This window comes from Zootermopsis nevadensis, unplaced genomic scaffold (genome assembly GCF_977971745.1).
Source record: "Zootermopsis nevadensis isolate Lab colony 2312 unplaced genomic scaffold, Znev_1.0 Znev_ptg000025l, whole genome shotgun sequence".
In the NCBI taxonomy this organism is placed as follows: Eukaryota; Metazoa; Arthropoda; class Insecta; order Blattodea; family Termopsidae; genus Zootermopsis; species Zootermopsis nevadensis.
Window position 1 is genome coordinate 5,526,740 of NW_028259157.1, and position 22,883 is coordinate 5,549,622.

General features: G+C 39.6%; 1 protein-coding gene across 6 annotated transcripts in view; it reads right to left on the reverse strand.

Annotated features, from left to right (window-relative positions):
* The window catches only part of Ptp99A (Protein tyrosine phosphatase 99A), a 726,502-nt gene that overhangs the window by 433,996 nt on the left and 269,623 nt on the right, over positions 1-22,883 (reverse strand). For all 6 annotated transcript variants that reach the window (XM_022062028.2, XM_022062027.2, XM_022062032.2 and 3 more), the window contains one exon: positions 15,332-15,455. In XM_022062028.2, the coding sequence (XP_021917720.1) occupies positions 15,332-15,455 (124 nt within the window). The remainder of the gene's footprint in view (positions 1-15,331; positions 15,456-22,883) is intronic.

Here is a 22,883-nt window from a genome sequence, read left to right on the forward strand (position 1 = left end):
GAATACGTATCTCGACAAAGGACCTTCCCATATTCATAAGACAAACGCTTATAAAGCAAGCCGTAGGATGCGAGTTGGATTATCGGTGTTAAATTAAAAAAAAAAGGCAACACAATTCCAATGTCTTCCACGTGTGCAGGTCTCCGCCCTGAGTTAGCTTTTTGTTTGGTTGGTTTTGGTGGCTGGCCAAACCATTACCTTGAAGGTGACAACTGCAACGTTTGCCGAAACGTTGGTTTATTTTCATCATTCGATGCGATTCATATATGGGGACGATCGTTACACTTTTCATATTTTTCCAATTTATGAATATTCATATTACGTAAATTGTGTATAGCCATTAAACCAAGCGTAATTCGACTTTGAACTTGAATATAAGTACGTAATATCTCGTCGTTCATTCTGGATAATTTATGCAAACTCCAGAACAGGCCACAGACTCTTCTCGCAGCAGCCTTCCAAAGTACGAAACTTATAAATTACGAGTATCATGCTCTACAAGTGTAAATAATAACAAGAATGATTATGGGTAGATGGTCGGCATATTCCGACATTAATCTTCTTTAGGACTTAAATACGAAGGGTGTTGAAACTTGTCTAAAATGTAGTAATAGGTCTATATAATTACACCACAATTAACATTGGTCCTCCATTTCTTCGTGGTCATTACAATCTTCTCTTTCTGGCCTCCGAGATTATATAAAAATGTTAATCGCTCAGCATTCAAGACTTTACACAACCCGAAGTTCCATTATCACTGAGCCATACACTTAGCCGGTTTAATCCAGTACGCATTCTTAAATAATCGTTCTTAGGTTTTAATTTATTAGTATCCTTGCTACTACATGAAGGTCTCCCACGCGCGGGTTCAGATATTGGGATAAAAATTGTGTACGCCTGTCTAATTTTTGCTGTGCATGCTAGTTGTTTCGCCATCTTAAATTACTACGATTTAATCAGCCTAATAACGTTAAATAAAGAGCACTTGTGAGGCATCTCGATGATTTTCTCATCCTCAGCAATGTTTTCCAACACGCTCAATCCATTTATGGTATTATTCTCGGTTCTGCGTCGTACAGATTCGTGGAAGAATATCAACGTTTCAGAGAAACATAGTGCTTCCATCTTCAAGACTGAAAGACAGTACGTTCCTCCTGAACGTTGGCATCTACCGGCGAGTTTCTACGGCACCAAAACTCAGATGAACAACATCCTCACTGTCGTAAAAACCTCAAAACTGACGCTCAAAACTACGTCCTCCCCTTTTGCAAATACACATTTCTATATCGATATAAATCAATAAGGAAAATTACAGTTCTGTAAGTTTTAATGTTCTGGATTTGAGCCGGGACACAGGAAGATGGCTATTTATGTTATGCTGCGCACTTTGCGAAAAATGGTATTCCTAAATGCGGTGCAACTGTCACATTTATCTTCATTTAATTGGTCACCTTTCTGAGGCCACTTTATTATTCAACCCTGTTGCACGCAACAGACTGAAGGGAAAGCAAGCTTGCATTATGATGAATGAGCGACTGCTTTACCGAACCTGCCATCACGACATCCTCTTCATTAAAATTGACAGCATTTGGAAAAATTCTTCTTTTCTTCATGCACAGACATGTCCTGTCAGTCATGTAACGTTTAGGGTGGCGTGCCCAGTGAAACTAAGGACGAATAATCTTCATATTCATCCACAAAATAAGTTTATTTTAAATACGTTATTTGTTGTTAGTTTTTCAACAGTTTTAATTTCATGTCACTGTTAATTTTAGAAAATTTAAAGTTACTGATACCACACTAATTTCAGCATCGTTGTTAAATTTCAAAATGTTTGCACAATGGATAATGCGCACTTGGGCGATAATGCGATTTTAACGTTATGGGCCTACATCTGTAATTTTCGTTTTGTTTCTGAGCTAAGATAAAATAACGTCGAATGATACGATGATTAATTAGTAATAAATTTGAAATGATGTGAAATTAGGTTTTCGTAGCCTAATTTAAGTTATCAAGGAAATTCCCCAAAATACCTGTCAGGATATCCGGTCTGCATCCTGATACCTGCCAATTACAAAGCAAGTCTGCAAATCACTCAGTCACAACGTTTGAGTTCTTTAGCCATCTGAAGCCGAAGCTCGTCTTAATAATATTAACAAATTTAATCCGTACCGCAAAAATTATGACATTTCACCAATTGGTTAATGCAGTTCAAGGCAATAATCTCACTTTACAGAGGGAATGACACGAAACCCATAATTGCAAAATGAAGACTTATTGCTTGTTATAGCAGGGAGGACATGCAATTACCATTGGGCTTTAATGGAAGACTAAAGACGTTTGCTCGCTTTGTTGCAACCTTGCACAAGAACGAATATATATGTACTTCTTACTTCGTACAGGGAAAAGTATTAAACAAGGGCAGGTATAACACAAAATGTAAATTACTAACCTCTTGCGTTACGGGAATTTCGTTCAAAACCAAAAAATGGAATGAGGCCCTCTTATTCGAATAGCATTAAATATTTCAAGAAACTGAACTGCGCGTGTATGCATAATGCATAGTTTTGCTACCAACCACACTGAGCTCTAAATCTCCGTGGAATATTCTTTATAGCAATGTGTATACATCTCGAAGGGGGCTCGTATTTCTTAGGATATCGAGGACTGGCGACCACTGGGTTATATCTGCACCGTTTCCAACCAATCAGCCAACTACAATACTGCTGCCAGAATCATGTATCACCAGTTCATTGTAAGGTGAAGGTTTTGAGACAACATTGATTATTCGAAACCATCCATCACATATAGAATCGATGGCACAACCTCCATTTTGTAACACCCCCAGCCTCTCAGCCCTGAACAAGGGAATTTACCCGCTGCCAACTGAATTTATTCCAGAGATAATATGACACCGCACATTTCCTGGGCTCCTCTTCGTATACGGTTAGATTTATGGTGCAGTTCATGACACATTTTTCCTATCTGTGACCAACAATACAGAATAAGGGAATGAAGAACTTTGAAATAAACAGGTTTCACATCATGAAGACGGCCTTCCACTGGGATGCTGCGCGCCACGTAATCTAGGAGAAATTAACACACGTTACAGAGGTAACTATTACTTCCATCATCAGGATTATGGTAAAATACGTAACAGCTCTAAAACATCGGCCACTCTTTCTGCCATTCACAAATAGTTTCATTTATTCTTAGAAGACAAAGACGTCATTTTACAAAAAACAAGGTCTGGACAATTAATAAACTGAAAACATAGACGTAAGTCTATTTTTGTACTACGTATTCTTAAACTAAACCAGACATAAGCCGATGAGTTTAGACTAGCAAGAATATATGTTCTGGATTTGGACATCTTCACTGATGACGGAGGCAGTATGACCTCTGAAACGTTGGTTAATATCGACCAGACTGCACAGCGCAACAACCCAGAAGACAGAAATCTTCGTACTCACCGCTGTGAGAACTTCAAGTCTTACATCTTCACTGAAGTTTGCGCAAAATAAAATATAGAAATAATGGAAGCTAAAGGAAACTTTCTGCAGTAGAGAGAAAATAAAACGTTTCTGTGGTATGGATACACAAAAATAATGGGAGAACACCGACGGCCAAAACAAATGATTCACTAAAAGTTTTTGAACCGGGATACCAGATACAGTGATTGCAGGAAAAGGTTAATCAATAACACTGTTTAAATGCCATGATAGGTAGCTTTAAATTATTGAAATACTCACAAATTGTTATCGAAACAAGTTAAAAGACGGCAGACGATTATTTTTAATAACATTATAATACACAATATATTTTAAGACGAGAAGTAATCAAATGTATTTTTAAATATAATTCGTTAATAGCAAAAACACTTTCAATGAACAGCTTTCAGTGTAAGAAATTCTTTTGCGCTGTTGGATTTCATCGACAATGTACTACTTCTTTTAACAAAATCCATGAACAACTGTAACTATCGATAAATGAAAGGAGTGATTTGAACACCCGATATTGTTAATAGACTTGGAGTAGAATGGCTAATATGTGATGCCCATTCATCGCACAAAGAAAGTTTCGAATGAACGACCAAACGACCATGAACCAGGCCAAAGAGGCAACTGTTTCTAGACTGTCTATGTCATACACAGCAATTGAGAATTATTAACCAACATCAGAAGGAAAAATATACCTTGTGCACGACATTAAACGTGTTGGGAACGAGACTTGATGGCAGTGTTGTAGAATTTTCCCATCGTTATTTCTGCTACGCCAATCACATAGATTCAATGCCGTGTACCCCTCAAGATACAAAATTCTACACTTAACTCGAGGGTAGAAATATTCTTCAAGCCTTATACATCCTTACAAAAACTGAGTGTAAAATGGAGATAGGATTTGCTTAGATTGCGATAGTAACTTCGTCGTGTCCGCGCATGTTTGCCCACATCAGCATGCGAACAATGATTACTCTTCGAGTAAACGACCACCTTGCAAGAAATCCTGAACCCACAATTTCCCCCCCCCCCCTCCTCATGTGATAGCTCCTGGCATCTCACATCAAAATTTAGCGCTTGGAAACGTCGCTCAGGAACTTGTAGGTGAATGAAAAGATTGTGCTGTTGGAGCAGGTCGGTCGTAATATAAGCCAAGATACATGGACCATAATTTCAGCAAAGGTTTTATGAGACGGCTTACGCATAAGTTCCTGGTTTAAGTTTTCTCATTTCTATCTGCACCAACTAACTTTACGCCCTATGAATAATGGTCGCAATTCCACTGTGCTGCCACATCACACAGTAGGGTGTACCAACAGCTTATTCACAATCACGTTATGAAAATAAAACGCGTTCCAAAATGATTTGTTTCGCTCTGTTCCACGCTGAGATACATCTGTTTATGTAAGATGTGAGGTTTTCACAGCGGTGAGTATGAAGATTTCTGTCTTATGGGTTGTTGCGCCGTGTAGTATGGCAGATGTTTACCAACGTTTCAGAGGTCATACTGCCTCCATCATCAGGGCGATGTGTATGAAGATATCTGTCTCCTGGGTTGTTGCGCTGTGTAGTCTGGTCGATGTTAACCAACGTTTCAGAGGTCATACTGCCTCCGTCATCAGGGCGATGAGTATGAAGATTTCTGTGTTCTGGGTTGTTGAGCTGTGTAGTCTGGTCGATGTTTACCAACGTTTCAGAGGTCATACTGCCTCCGTCATCAGGGCGATGAGTATGAAGATTTCTGTCTTCTGGGTTGTTGCGCTGTGTAGTCTGGTAGATGTTTACCAACGTTTCAGAGGTCATACTGCCTCCGTCATCAGGGCGATGAATATGAAGATATCTGTCTTCTGGGTTGTTGCGCTGTGTAGTCTGGTCGATGTTAACCAACGTTTCAGAGGTCATACTGCCTCCGTCATCAGGGCGATGAGTATGAAGATTTCTGTCTTCTGGGTTGATGCGCTGTGTAGTCTGGTAGATGTTTACCAACGTGTCAGAGGTCATACTGCCTGTAATCGTTGGCATTACACGAATTTTCAGATTTCACGGCGGCTGAGGTCCTGGAGAAAAATACTGCCCATCTTCAGGGCTGAAAATGAAGCTATTATCATTCTTCCGACACAATCATATCTACTTGTAAGTCCATACGGGGCCAAAATTCAGAAAACCAACATGGATCTTGACAGAACACTGCTCATAAAATGTAACAAACAGGAAGTCGTTCGGAAAAATCAGTGCATCAATAAGCAGTGAATTCAGACGTTTCGCAGGTAATGATATTTCATGTGCGGTGAGCATATACACACGCACGAACGCGCGCGTTCACACACATACATACGTATGTATATTCGCACATAAGAGAGCAGTCACAGAGCTGGAAAATTCCCTCGAAGCGAAATATCTGGAGTTCTACACAGCCCAGACAAATCCGCAAGCATATTAGAGACGTTTAGAAGTCAGACGAAGGCAAACAAGCTGTATTACAAAGAACTGAAGCCATTTTAACAAATGCTAGCCTAACAAGTATAGAAAGATATTTGCTCGAAACATGGTCATTTTGTTTACCAATTTACCTTCTTAAGTTTCTGTTAGCAAATGTGGATTCCTCGCTTCGTTCGAAATCTAAAATTTCCACTTAGAATTGTAAATCGAGCAGCAAGCAGGATACTTGCCGCTTACGGAACAGTCTCATGGATAACAAACCGTCAATATTTGAACTCTATTTCTTCTTTATGGCATCTTTTCCGCAGTTTCTGATAAAATATCACCCCGCTCGTTGGAAACCCCGAGAACACAATTCACTTTCGTTCAGAAGCAGCACACAACTTTTCCTCGGTTTACCATCCCCATTCTCTGACCTTCCTGCATAAACCTAACCAAAGGAACATCATTTTATTTGTTTCTTATCCACATGTAGGCTACCTGATGTAAATCTATTCAGCCGCAAGGACTTCCCACTGAACAGGATGCTTATAATTTATCCCAAATGGAAACAGTAGGTTTCTTCGATTCTATACACAATTTCAGTTGCATTCAGCATCTGGTACAAGACAGTCGGTTCGGAATATCATGGGAACTGTGACGTACGGAGTTCGCGACAAACAATTAGCAGTTGGGTTGCTGAGCCACGGGGTGTCCTCGGGGAGTCTGGCAACTTATAAGCCCCAGCTGCGCGGGCAATCACAGGCGTCAATTTATCATAGTCTCAGCACGCGCGCACAAACCAACAACCTAACAGTGAAGTTTTCGTGAATACTAACTGTTCTCAAAGGTCGTTCTGAAATTCTTACTGTCCTCTTTACATTAAACTACTGCAAAGAAAATAATGCGAATGAGAACTGAGTATCAGCAGATAACATAGGAGTAACATCCAAGCTGTGAGTGTACGAGGCCTGTCCAAAAAGTATCCGACCTTGGGCCGGGAAAACAAAGTTCTGTCTCTGAGGGCTACAATACCTAATCCCCTTCAAAGTAGGTCCCTTGTGACCACACACTTAGCCCAGCGGTCCTTCCATCGCTGGAAGCAATTCTGGAAGGCTTGTTTTGGAATGGTGTGCAGCTCCGCCGTCGCGTTATGTATGATGTCCTCGCGGCTGTCAAAACGGGAGCCTTTTAGCAGTGTCTTCATTCTCGGGAACAGCCAGAAATCACAAGGAATCATGTCAGGAGAGTAGGGAGCCTGTCGAACCTGCGGGATGCTGTGCTTGGCCAGGAAACCCTGGATCAGGAGTGATGAATGAGCTGGGGCGTTGTCATGATGCAGCTGCCAGTTGCGTGCGTCCCACAGCTCCGGTCTCTTGCGCCGAACTGCATCACGAAAATGACGGAGGACTTCTTGATAGTACTCCTTATTGACGGTTTGGCCTAGTGGTGCGTACTCATGACGCACAATACCCCGGTAATCGAACCTGTCGTGCTTTTTTGGGCCTCGGGGATGTTAGATGCTTCCATAGTGACGACTGGACCTCGGTTTCCGGGTCATATCCGTACACCCACGACTCGTCACCAGTGACCACAGACTTAAGGAACTCAGGATCCCTGTTGGCGCACTCCAGCATGTCCTGCGCGACCTCAAGGCGGAGTTCTTGCTGCTCCGGCGAAAGCAGCTTGAGCACAAATTTTGCCGCCACTCTTCGCATGCCCAAATCCTCAGTTAAAATCGTATTTGCGGAACCTCTGCTGATCCCACCTCATCAGCAATTTCCCTGACGGTCAAACGACGGTCCTCCATGATCAATGTCCGCACTTTGTCAATGACATCAGCATTTCGGCTCGTTGACGGTCTCCCGGAAAGCTGGTCACTGTCCGCCGACATGCGGCCATCTTTAAAGCGGTTGAGCCACTCTTTAATTTAGGTGATCCCCATTGCATCATCGCCGAAATCCTGCTGAATTTTGCGGATTGTTTCTGCTTCGGTATCCACAACTTTCTGACAAAAATAATGCAATATGGCTGCTCCAAACGTTCCGTCATCTTGAGCGAAAGGAGAATGCGACGAAAACGTGTTACATCACTTTGCTATCTGGCAGCGACAGACGTATCCGGCGGTGCTGCGAGCAATCAAAAAATCCAGTAAGCGCATGAAAGCCCATTCTACCACTATGCTTAGTAACCAAACATTTTCGCCATTACTTACCACGGGAAAAATATAGCCAAAAATTCTCAAGGTCATATATCTTGACGCTTATTTCTGCTAAATCGTAAATGCGTTGTTGACCATACTAATGCCAGAATGAGGTCACGTAAAGGTCACGTTCATACGGAAGTGACGTTAAAATCGGCCAAATAGTTTCCCAGATAATGGTCCTTGAAATTCTCAAGGTCAAATGTTTTCACATTATTTCTTCCAAACGGTGAATACCTGGTTGACTATACTCATGTCAAAGTGAGGTCAGGTAAAGGAAAAGGTCATCTGATAGTCACAACAAGATCGGCCCAATAGTTTCAAAGATATTCGTCTTTAAAATGTTCAAGGTAATTTCTCTTCACACTTATTTCTGCAAAACGGTGAATACCTTGTTGACCATACTCATGTCAAAGTGAGGTCATGTAAAGGAAAAGGTCATATGATAGTCACAAGATCGGCCCACTAGTTTCCCAGATATTCGTCTTTAAAATTCTCAAGGTCATATCTTTTCACACTTATTTCTGCAAAACGGTGAATACCTTGTTGACCATACTCGTGTCAAAACGATGTCACGTATAGGTCAAGGTCATATGGAAGTCGAAACAAGATCGGACCAATAGTTTGCCGGATACGGGAATTAAAAATTCTCAAGGTCATATATTGTCAGGCTTATATCTGCCAAACGGAACATAACTGGTAAACCACACTCATGTCAAAATGAGGCCATACATAGGCCAAGGTCATATGGTAGTCACAACAAGATAGGCTGAGTAGATCGCGAGATACATATCTTTCAAATTCTCAAGGTCAAATATTTCCACGCAAATTTCTCCCAAACCGTAAATACCTGTTGACTATACTCATGTTAAAATGAGGTCACGGATGTGTCAATGGAGGTCACGAGGAGATCGGCCTCTGTAGTTTGCCACGTACAGGTCTTTTTGAAAATGAAATATTTGCGACCCCATATTCCTAGGAACATTTGTCCTTATTTTTGATCCTGGAACACGCACACGAATTTTGTAAACATACTTCTGACTCACCTGTATATAACGCAGTACAAGGATGACTATCTTTCAGGGGATCAGCAAAGCCAAGACAGAAAAACAACAGTGTTTCAACTGCCTCTGCCTTCATCATCAGGAGATTACATATGAAGTGACTGTCTGCTAGAGGAACGAATATTTATCATTCATATTCTGCGGTCACTCCAAATTTATCCCTGATGATGGATGCAGAGACCCTTTCGCGAACTTTGTAGTTTTACTGTGCATTGATACTAGGACTGCCCGGGAATATTTCAGTGAGCATCAAGTCTTACAGGGGCATAAAATGAATAGAACACAGATTTATACCACTTATTTTTATAAACATATTTCTTTAACGTTTTACAATTATATTAGTGTTCCCTAGGTGGATTATTTGTTTTATTTATATTTATTCATCTACTTCTCTTTGTGTTAATATCGTTTCTATTTTGGTTCTGCCTGAACTTGGCTGTTATATTTAATACTGTACATGTATAAGTTTAGTTAATCTGTTTGTGTACTATTTTTTATTATTATATCATTATTATTGTATGTATTATCAGTGTTTGCCTGATATTGGCTTCTTGCTGTTGTCAAACACGTAAATAAATTAATTGAATTGAATTGAATTACCACATTAATATACGGTCTTTCAGACAGCTGTGCAATTTCTGGTAATGTTATATGCAGGTCATTGGACATTTTGGCAAAAAAGATATATCCTTCGAGAACACACTCTGTTGTAATAGTACCTATTTAAATTAGTGTTGTGTTCGCTTTTTTTATTTTTATTTTATTTTCTTGGGTTGACTCTGCAATTGGCCCCTGTAGGTGTTGAGATTGCACGTTAATTTGAAGAAATTAATTCAATTAATATAAAATACGTATATTTGGGGCTAATGTGAATTAAATCAGCTTATTTGTATATATTAAATTAGACAAACATTCTCAGGTTTTTGACACAATTGAACGTGCTCTTTACAGATTTGCTCAGTTTCTAACTGCAAGTTTGTGTGTAAAACTGAGTAACATTCAGTCCAATCTGTCGGAGTCAATTAAATTTGTTTCTGCTTGATATTTATCTGCGAAGTTTGGTCTCTACGAACTTCCTGTTTACAGAGCGTGTGAGACTTCCTCGAAGATTTTACGTAATTCACGTACCAGCACAATAAATTACGTCATCAACAGAAGTTATTCTCACACGCCGCACATAAACTATTTTGACTACATTTAGCCTGAATATCTTTTGGAGATAACTGATCTTTATAAACTGTGCGGCGAAAATCATAAATATGAATTCCCGAGTCCAACCTGTGTCAACAACTGAGTGTATTACTGCCTTTTCAATAGTTGAAACAAGCGGCTTCTACACTGTTTTACGTGTTGCCTATTATACTCTTTCAGTATATTTGAACACTTACTGAAAGGAAATAAGCATTTATATTAATTATTTATCCAGATCCATATAATACGAATAACTTATTAAGAAATGTACACACTTGATCATAATTTGTAAGGGAGAGAGTGGGAGACATTTTACTAGTGGTTACTGTAGTGTTATTCAGGCTCTGGTAACGAAAACAAACGAACTGTACTTTACATTTAACATAATGTAAAATCTCGACCGCTAACACAAAACGAGTGTCAACTTGAGGTATTTTAAGCGGACAAAGGAAGTGAACAACCCGTGAGAGGCACGCGGAATACCTAGTTGCCTTCAGTACAAAGGATTCTTATTATTGTACTAATTTTTAAGGTTTCCTTTTTTCCGAGAAGAAAAATGTTCCCTAGATGCACAAAAATCTTTGAATTAGAAAAAAAACAATGGAATTCACTAAGACATAAAGCTGATTTTCTTCATTCATCAGATACTTTGTCACGTTCAATAAAGGTATCCCTTCTTTGTCCTATTATTTTCATTTATATTTCAGTCGAAGGCAAAGTCCTTCTCGGCTGGGGTAATTAGCGCACACAACTGGCTACGTGGCACTCAGGAATGAAATGACAATAGATTTATAATAAAAAGGCCTACGACCTTTCAGTACCTATACATTCTGTTAGTATGAGGTACGAGTTGGTAAGTCCTCAAACGTAACTTAATTTGGATACAAATTACGTGAATACAGTTCACCATCAACAGAAACTGAAACATATATGTATCACATACGACAAACTTTAAGGGACTTAACGACATGTTCCATTATATACACATTTCAATACATCATACAAATTTCCAAGGACATAATTCTGTATTGATCATACATCTGATGATCACACACACGCTGAAAGAAATCAATGTAATATATGTATATCACGTTATAATCCTTAAAAATTTATGTGATGAGTACCGTAATTTCTAGACATCAAGATGCACATTTTCTGAAATCGTGGTTCCTCTTACTTTTAATGGCGTTTAAGAATCAATATAGCGTTTGGCGAAAAACTATTACTAAATTACGTGTGCATCTTACAATCAAAATCGTCTTAAAGTCGATGAAATACTGCATATATTTCCCTCGTGTTCACTGAAAACTATTTTCTTCTAATTTGTATCTACTTCCCAAACAACAGTGCGCAACCACTACAGATAAATTAATCTGTTTCATCATTTGCATATTAAATTTCACCACAGCCTTGTTTTGACAGTGCGTTAACATTGAAGCGATTACATTTTAATCTAAGGGAGAGTTATCAGCTCAAGACATGAAAAATGAAGAAAGTCTATCGGAGTTTACCCCAGTTACTGAGTTTCAGTTCGCTCTAGCCGCTTTCACATCCATGAATCACGAATCGCTTTATAGTAAACAGCTGAAACAGTGTCGCTAAATAAGTAAAGTACTAATTTAATCTACTTTATTATTTATATACGTGTAATCGTCACATAACTTAGGACTAATACTTATAATCAATTTTACCTATGCACCAATTGCTTACAAAAGCTCTCACTCGAAAATGAATTGATTTTGAGTTTAGTTCCGAAGACTGCCTGACGTCTAAGGCGGGTCAGTCGCAACGGATAAACTTGTGTTTTCCTATTTATGTTCCTTCAACTTAATTTCGCTACTTGTTTTTCTCGTGTTAATGATTATCTTGGGATGTTGCACCGTTTAGTCTCCCAGAAACTAACCGACGTTCCAGAGGTGATTTCTGCCTCCATCATCAGGTCGATTAGTGAACTACACAGCGCAATATCTCAGAATTTAAACTCGCCGACGTGAAAACCTGAAATCTCACTATTTTTTCTCATATATTCTGCATCCTCTGTTCGAGAACACCCCCCCCCCTTACACACGGCCCTCATGAACACATAATACTTCTCAAAAAAATCTTCTTCAACGGAGAATTCCTTGCGACTTGACGGAAAGAGATAAAAGAAACAGCTAGTCATACTGTCAGGAGACAGGTCCAGGGTCGTTACACCACGGAGCTTCAATCTTACGGTTTAGCAGGTCCAAAGCTTTCACAAATATGGCAGACCTTGTGGAACAGATTAGGATAGAAGCAGAGGCCAAGACTCCGACGAAAACGCGGGGGGTGGGGGGAGAATCCTACCCTAACTTTTCGCTCTTAAAAGACGCACACAAACACATACGGGTTATAAAAGCTCAAAAACTGGCAAAAGAATGAAGAGGATATTATCTCGTCGAAATTGGACATTTTTTCTTACCCCTTTTTCGTCTCATCAGCTATGGACTTATATAAACCCCATCTTAGGAAGTGACGTTTTTCAAAATAGTGTGGAAATTGGTGCCCTCGCTCAAAACCGGTTTAGAATCAACATGAAAGTGCCTCAAAATCCTCCCCCCCCCCCACACACACTGTAGGGGTCTGGTGTACAAAAATATGTGTGACACAGAGCGAGAAAATACAATCCTACAGCCAGAGCTCCGCTGGAGCAAGCACGTCATAGGCTCGCCCAGCAGAACACGTCGTCTTGCTATTCCGGCGTTCTCGAATTCATTTTCTGTGCCTGCCACACAACACATGGCGGTTTCCAACGATGAAATATGATCCTGTCTTCAAGTGTCCACCGCCGTATAAGGGCAGACAAATGGCGAGGCATCTACTGCACATAAGACCGCTACGTGAGGATAATTTTGCCAATTTCAGCTTTAAATCATTTCTGTTTCAAGCAGTCTCTTCCAAAAGCATGACAATGAGACTAAAAAAATTACGAACGCCATTATTTGGTGTACGGGGAAGTAATTTCTGCTTCACCCATTCTTTCACAAACAAAGAACTATTGTACTTAAATCATATCCCATATCATAAGCACGCAGGTGACGACGTAAAATATAAACAGCCATAAAGTAACACATAATAAATGGGCTTGTCCCTTAGAAAGTATTGTTATAAAGGTCAAATCACGCTTTAACACTAAAGTGACTTATACTAAAAAAAATTCTCCAAGTGTTAATTCGATTTCAATGAGAACAAAATATCGAGGTCGTAAGTTCCTTGAAGATTTGAGATATGAGGTTCTCATGGCACTGAATAAGTCTATTGCCGTCTGGCTTTTGACGACGTGTGGATTTATAGGTAGAAGTCAAAGTTTCTGCCTCCGTCTTCAAAGCTGTACACATTTATGTGCGTCTCTGTCTTTAGTGGTTACTGAATGCAAACATAAATCTACTATTCAGTATAAAACTGTACTGATTCAAAGCCATACAACACAATGCACATAATTAATTTAATATCATCCTAATTAAAAGAACACATTATGCATAAAGACAAAATATTTGTTCCTACGGCATCTCATTAGCTGTACATCACATGGAAAATTTATGCATAATAATTACAGAACTTAATGGCTTTAAAGTTTAAGTCGCATGCGAATTTGTTGTTTAATTAAGCTTCTTGGGGGAAAAATAGTATCCTTCAAACAACTTTATAATTTAGGGTTTATTTTTCACCAATTCCGACCAAAATTAAAATTCCCAGACAACATTTATTGTACCCTATAGACCTCCCCCAATAACGTATTTCACTGAGACACTTTAAATACTTTGAAAAATTCTAACAAACTTCGTATCAGCTGTCTACTGAACACAAAGCTCAATTATGTAAACCGGAAACACTACGAATATCCTTACAACGCCAAAATTCATTACTTCTACTTCATGCTCATTAGTAGTAGCAGAAAAAGCAAATATTTCAGAAACTACCATTGTAATATAGACCTTCTTACTCTGAAAACAAAAATTTTCACCTACCAGAACATTAAAGTATCATGACTGCCAAGCAATTCTGGAGGAGCGCCAGAAGACAATGTAACACTAATGTTGAAAATAAAAGAGTTGTAGAACATCTCAGCTTACATGACGAGATTCTGTTACTAGAAAACGCGGGGGGGGGGGGGGGGGGGGGGCTCAATGCAAATTAATCTAACACCAGGAACCTACTTCTATGACTAACTGGGAAAGTATCCTCGTATGTTACATAAAATATGTATAATGCTGCAGTTTACAGATTCTATACATTTTAATTATACCATTAGGTTTTAAACACTAGCACAAATGAACACAAATGCAAGCCCGCAGTGTTACATGCATTAATAGGGTTTTGCGACTCGTTTTGCGCAGATTCGGCTTCGCAGCCAAACATACGTTGACAGTTTAAATGCTTGGGGAGATAATTTTGTAAAAAATCTCTTTGAAATATAAGCTCGTAAATGACACATAAAAGTTGCAGTGTTATAAAAAATAAACTCTGTAATATTCTTATCATTAAAAGCAGGTTCTAAAAAAAAAAACGAACGGATGTGACACCACACATAGATTTTCTATTACTTTAATGCCGTGGCGTCGCATAGCGGTCACCTGGCGAATTAAATTAAATTTCGCACTTGCATAGACAAGCCTTCCAATAGAGTATAAAAATAATGTTTTCCCAAAAGAATTAATAATGACATTTAAATCCATGTTATCGAAGACAGTCAGGACAAATGTTATAAAACTAATTCCAAAAAGCGTAATAAATTAAACATGAAATTAAAAGTGACATAAATATTTAAATTTTTGTCAAACTGATATAATCATGTCTCTAAAATTAATTTGTAGCTTCTGATATAAAAATGTAACCGTTCTTTCTAACCCCAGAATATTAAGTTATATTATAATACTAGAAACATAAGACGAAAAACGTTTTGAGAGTGATCATAATGAAACAATTGCACTTACCTTACATGGATGACGTAGTGAGAGATGGGGCTGTTATGTGTGTCCTGAGACGGTGCCCACGATAAATTCACATAGCGGGACGTGAAACCCATTATGAGGGGCCTTCCAGGAGGATCCGGGACATCTGGAATAGAAAAACGCACAAAATAAAATCAATAATCTTTGAGGTTCTCTCGATAGCCAAGACTTTCATGTTGATCATGAGCCCTAAAGATGGAGGTAATATCAAATCTAAAAGTTCTTGTCGATGGTGATGAGTCACTTTAATAAAAATTTTCTTGGATATTATCCATCGTCTAGTAAAATAAAATATAAAACGACGTTTCGGAGATGGGGCTCTATCTCCGTCTTCAGGTGCCTACTCAGTTGGGTCCACTAGATAGAGCTAATCCCTATCTCCGTGTCCGGGATTAAGTTACGTGTGACATCTGAAAGTTTTTGTGCGGGTTATCTCCAGAATCATAGTGATCTTTCACAAACAGAAACATCCATGGCTATTTAAGCCTATTCCTTGCATTCTGACAGATAGATCTACTTCATCAGCCTTGAACCACGGATATCAAAAAACAACTCAACAACCAAACAGAGCTAGGACTCTCGGGATTAATGAGACACGGACTTAAAGAGGTTTTACTTTCATAAATATTTTACACAGTAGATTTCAGGTTCTCACGACGGTGAGACCGAAAATGGCTGTCTTCTGGGTTGAAACGCCGTGCAGTCTGGTTGACGTTTACCGACGTCTCTGAGGTAAATTTGAGATCTGCAAGAGTTCTACATATTTGGATACAATTTTGTCCAGAAACCCGAGCGCGAGTGGAACATACCGTGAAATTGTCAGATACTACAGGGATCAATATTTTAATACCTTCAGTTTATTGGCGCAGAATTAAACTGCCGCCCATAATCACGTCGTGATGCTGAACAAAATATCCCCCTTCCCCTTGCCATACTTGTTACAAGATGTGGATTATGTCAGTGTAGACTTTCTACTGTAGAGCAGACCGAAAACCTACGTCCTGTTTTAGTAATTACATTCAACCCAAGAACAACACGACGAAGGAAACTGAAGATGTGTAAAGCTTGCTGCATCAGTAATGACGGCAGCTACTGGCTTGCGGTGTACTATCTTCCACAGACCTAACACGGGCGAATGCAACCCTGACGTTTATGAGTCGTACTGTGATGTTAATTGCTGTAATTAAACTCCCATATTTATTGCTTGATGATAAACTCTTATAAATGCTGCACAATTTCCTAATAAAATGTGTAAGATTTGAGGTTTTCACAGCTGTGATTCTGAAGATTGCTGTCTTCTGGGTTGTTGCGCTGTGTAGTCTGGTCGAAGTTTAACAACGTTTCAGAGGTCATACTGCCTCCGTCATCAGGGCGATGAGTATGAAGATTTCTGTCTTCTGGGTTGTTGCGCTGTGTAGTCTGGTAGATGTTTACCAACGTTTCAGAGGTCATACTGCCTCCGTCATCAGGGCGATGAGTATGAAGATTTCTGTCTTCTGGGTTGTTGCGCTGTGTAGTCTGATAGATGTTTACCAACGTTTCAGAGGTCATACTACCTCCGTCATCAGGGCGATGATTCATCAACAACAACCCAGAAGACAGAAATCTTCATACTCACCGCTGTGAAAACCTCGAATCATAAAATAATAATTAAATCAAAATGACTGAATGGTAAGACGCGCGTTTCCCTGCAGAATAAGAACAAAATACAACTTTGTATAAAGTAGAATGTTTTCATTTATTGATAGAAATGAAAGACCCTGGGTATCGTATTCAACGTGTGGGATAAGTTAAATGTTATTTTAATACACCACCCAACCTTAAACTGTGACACGCAACTACTGTCAAACTTCAGTCTAGAATTTAGGTAACTTAACAGTCGATAAGACATCGAATCAATGCAGGCGCGCAATAATTCATTACTTAACTAACATGATATTCAGTAACTCAAACGTCTACTATTTATGTCCTGCACTAGACAACCTCTGAAATCCAAAACTAGTCATTAATAATCTAAAATCAATCTACAAAATAAGACATTCGGAGATTCCTAAGGTCAAGCACTGAAATGCGGGGGAAGTCAGGCGTCAACTCTTAAAGTCAAATAGGCACTCAGTGACTTCATCTATCAACCAGGTAGTCATCTAGTCTGTTAGCGAACAAATCAGCCAGTCAGCGAGTTGCTTCTGTCGGGAAGCGAACAAGGCAGGCTGGCAGTCAAACAGTCAATCTGTTAAGTACACAGTCAGTATGGATTAAGTCAGGTATTCATGCAGTCAGCCTTTCAGCCACACAGTCAGCCAGCCAGACAACCCGTCCGACCGTTCACTGTTCCTCATGCCCAGTTAGCTGTGGATGTGATAACGTCTGGCGCGTGGTGTAGGTTGAGGACTTTTCGTGGTATTAATAATCGGCTGCTGCGACGAGCGGAATGCAAGTGCTGAAGGGTAGAGACAAGGGTGAGGAGGAGAGGGGTGGTTGGAATAGCATCGTTAAAAAACGATGCGTGAAGCCCTATCTCTTTTTATAAAACCCGTGGTGGCATTTCGGTTACTGCAGAACACACTCCCCTTCATTTCTATATGAAAAAGGAGCATTACGTGACCACCACAGATAAAGTTTAACATTATCCTCTAGGCATTATTTGAAACTGCTGAATTGAAGAAAAAAGTAGCATTTACGTCACAAGCAATGCGTATGAATACACTACGATTATATGAATAATATTAATCAATTAAATTATGTACCAGATACAAAATATGAGTGAATATTTTATTTTGGCTTGGATTCGTACACATTTTTTGAGATTACGAAGAATACAAAGAATCTACCCCTTATAAAAACTGTGTGGCTGCAGCCCCTATAAATTATAAATTCTTCCAGTTTCGGCTTTATTAAATCTGGACCGAAATTAATGTTCGGTAATACAGGGACAAGCAAGAAGTCAGAGAGTAGATTATTTTACACAAATCACAGAAGTTGGTATATTTAATCAATTAAATATTATTTGTGAATAATTACGATTTACGACGGTACCAACAAATACACTTTAACAGCAAAACAGAAATAAACTGTTCGTATTGCACTTCACTCCATCTGGTTCTGACTGTGGTTGCTACGTATGAGTTTAGTATTAGCATTGATTCGATGTTATTTTTTGGGTGAAATTAACCGAAAAATCGTTTAAAAAAGGTGATTGCATATGCAAACAAGAGCGTGACTTAATTTCAAGAAGTGTATCAAACATGGACAAGGATAAAGTTGCTATTTCACGTTCTGGTTCACATAAGTCTAAAATTACGTGTCTCTAGAAAATGTTGAGGTGAATATTTTAACTTGTTAAAAAGTAAGTAATAGGAATATTAAATCGATTACGAAATAAATTTCATGTGTATTCTTCACTTCAAATTGTTACGGTGGTTGAATAAATTATAATAATATGGTGGAAGAAGTAGAAAACACGAGACAATTAAAAAACTAAACACTTTAGTCACAAATAACTGTCCTTTACTGGAGGACATCCGCGAACCATGGAGTCAGCGGTTACAGACATGACGGTTCTCGGTTTAAATCTTTAAAAAGGCTTCATAACCTTTACTGCACGGCACTTTGCAAAAAACATCGCAAGGAATCAACATTATTTCCTCTTATTTTTATAAAAATTGCTACTGTCATCCGACTAAGTTATGAGACGTTCTCGTAGTTGAGAACACACGACCGTGGAGCTTGATCAGGAGACTTAGCCTACTGTCTGTTCCACTTCTTATTTTATCGTCTCTTTCTTTCCCTTGTGCGTGTGTGTGTGTGTGTGTGTGTGTGTCCCTTGTCGCCAATTTGTCAAGCTGAAGATAACGGCAAACACTGTCCCATCGTTCTATTATTTATCCTGGTACCGTGTTCCATTCTAACGAGCTGTAAGAGTCCTCTTTCTTAAGTGCCACTCAGAATCATTTTCATACGAAGTATTTCGGTCGAGTTGACTCCAAAGGGGGGGGGGGACATGGACTGCATTATCACACGGCAGTTAGCTGAGAACTACAAGACTCTGTATTGGCCACTGCGATGTGTCCCAAAGGAATAAGATCAAATACATTTTTCCCGGCAGTTTGTTTAACAGCGAAGTTCCCGCTATCTCTTGACACTAGTTAAAAGTACTTATGAGCAGAGGTTACTGGAAAGCGTACTTCATTGCTGACACAACGAAGAGTTATTTTACATGTAAATTATAATCATGCTGAAGCATAAAAGTACCAAAATTAACGATCATAAAATACGATTAAAATCTTGTTGAGCGATCAGATGCCTTGATACGGAATAACTTCTGAAACACACGCAAAACTATCTCGAAAGTCAGGAGCGTGTGATAAGTGAGATAAACTGGTCACTGAGGACTTGGCTCCTTAATTACATTTTTAGGACGCATATATATACACAGACGGTACCATTTAAAATACGAGGGTCGCTCATTAAGTAATGCCCCACATTTTTTTCCTCAGAACATATTTATTCAAGATGGCTCAAATTTAGTGACAATATAAATCAATGTTTCCTTTACACATACTATTTTTCCACATAGTCCCCATCAACTTGTACGGTTTTACGCCAGCGTGGAACAAGTGCATGCATGCCTTGCCGGTACCAGCTCTTGTCCTGTGCACGTAGCCATGTCCTCACTGCTTGAATAACGCTCTCGTCATCTTCAAACCTTGTTCCGCGGATAGCATCTTTAAGTGGCCCAAAGAGATGGAGTCGGAGGGTGGATGGGGCAGCACCGTTCAACCAAATTTGGTGATTTCTTCCCGGGTTCTCGGACTTGTGTAAGGGCGTGCATTGTCATGCAGGAGCAAAATTTCTGCTGGAAGCTTGTGAGGCCGAACTCGTCGGAAACGCTTCTTGAGGGTTTCCAGGGTCATAATGTACGCGTCTGAATTGATGGTCGCACCTCTTGGCATCACATCCACAAGAATGACCCCATCACTGTCCCAAAAGACAGTCATCATGACTTTTCCGGCGGAGGGAATTGACTTGAATTTCTTCTTTCTCGGTGATAGAGGATGATGCCACTCCATTGACTGCCTTTTTGTCTCCGGCTCAAAGTGGTGTATCCAGGTTTCGTCACCTGTAATGATCCGGGACAGAAAGATCTCTCCCTCAGCATCAAAACGCTCCAACAATTCAGAAGAAATCGTTTTCCTTTGAATCCTGTGGTCTGCTGTGAGACTTCGTGGAACCCATCTTGCGCACACCTTCGAATATGCAAGAGCCCGGATAATTGCAATTACACTTCCATTACTGACTGAAAGCTGTTGGGCCAATTGTCGAGTTGTGATGCGCCGATCCTCACGAATAATGGCATCCGCGCGGTTCAACATGTCTGGAGTGGTGGCTGTGGCAGGACGTCCAGAGCGCGGCAGATCACGGAGCTCGGTTTCTTCACTTCCTGAAGCTTTAACTCTCTTAGCCCAGCGACCAACGGTGCTCCTATCGACTGCACAGCTTCCATACACAGCACACAAACGTTTATGAATGTTCACCACCGTTTCTTTTTCAGCAACAAAGAATTCAATTACAGCTCGTTGCTTGTAACGAGAGTCGTTCACAGACGCCATTTTAACAGTTCACTACAGCTCCGCTATCGGTTGGAATCATTTGAAACTCCGTACACGAACGCGGGAAACATCAAATCTCAAGCATGTAAAAGTACACTTTTCTATCTTCATTATTGGCTGAGAAAAAAATGTGGGGCATTACTTAATGAGCGACCCTCGTACAATTAAACAGCCATCACTCATTACGGTACAAGCCGTTGGTTTCTATACAGGAGTTAAGGTTTTCACGGCGGTGAGTATGAAGATGGCTGTCTTCAGGGTTGTTGGGCCGTGTAGTCTGGTAGAAGTTTATAAACGTTTCACATGCCCTTGCAGCTTCCTTTATCAGGGCGCCCTAATGATGGAGGCAGCAAGAGCCTCTGAAAAGTCGGTAAATTGCTACCAGACTATACGGCGTAACAACCCAGAAGACAGCCATCTTCCGCTCGTTTCTAATTCAGCATTTACACGGTTGATAGCCCGAGAGGATTTCATGGCAATAAATGAATTAATGAATCCGCATGAACAAATTTTAATTAACGATCCTACACTAAATGCAGACTATCTTGTAGCTATTTCGTATATTTAGCCTATTTAACGACACTTTTCAACTGCTTGTTTAATAGAGCGTCGAAATGTAAACTGAGTACGAGCTCGCATTTCGAAAGGTTGTAGGAAATCTAATCTTATTATATCGCAGTATTTTTCGACGGACAGAAATAAACCACAAAAGTTATGAGTCATCTGGACTCGGTACCCAAACTTCGAACCCAGAATCTTTTCAGTACGAAGCAGGTGTGCTAACCAGTAAATCGCAAAAGTTCTACTTTCGCAGGATTAATTAAAAAAACACAACTTCTTTACATATTACAAAACCGGAGTTGGAACAATCTATAGCCTCAGAATTACATTAGACTTAATAAAGCTGTACCACAGCACTCATTAAAGCTGAATCACGCCACGGGCTATATTGTTGGGTAGTGACTTTCTCGCCTGACAATTACTTTGCATATAAAATCTGCCTATTTCATGTAATTTATATGACTAATCTACATTTTCATTAGTTGCAACATTCAGTATTCGTTACGTGGTTTATGTTTCATATCAGTGTGCGGAATTACGTAAGCCTTAACATACTAATGATACCATAAATTGAAAGTACTAAAAGTACATGAGGAACGCAGTAGATGGTCTGCTTTAAAGTGAGTTTCGAATGGGTGGTACCTTAAACTTTAAAGTGTGTACATAAAACAAACATTCGTTTCCATTTCGACAGACGACATAGCCAGGCGGAAAGCTTACATATTTTTGTCATATTTAATGACACTTTCGGTGTCTCAGACCTCAGAGTCTAATGACAGGATGATTAACGAATAACAGATTCTATAGGATCTGGAAGGATGAGAGGTTGACCTAATTTCAGCCGCTATTCAAGCAATCTCCTAAATGGACTGAAGAAAATCTCACGATAGGCCGTCTTTAGGCCGACATTTTGGCTTTTGACACCCAGAATATGAAGAAGGAATGCTAACCACTCGATTACGTCATATGATGGCAGAGAGATTGAAGCTTTATATAACAAAGTCATAAGTTAAGAAGTTTTAAATACTATTTTAAAAAGAATTCAGTGTAAATTAATCCACGAATCCAATTTATGACCATCTTTCGCCCCGATGATGGAGGCAGTAAGCACTTCTGTAACATCGGAAAATTTCTACAAGACTACACGGCGCAACATCCCAGAAGACAACCATCTACATTTTATTTTCATCGTAATAAACGTTGCTGTTTCAAAAGTGCTGTGCGAAAGTCGGACATATCTGCATGTCAAAAGCAGTGAGTGTTCTGCTGCAGAGAATTACACTCACGAGAGTGGTTTCGTTTGGCTTCCAGCTACTGTCTTTTTTTTTTTCCTGTTCAAAATAGATTGTATAATTTTCGAGTAA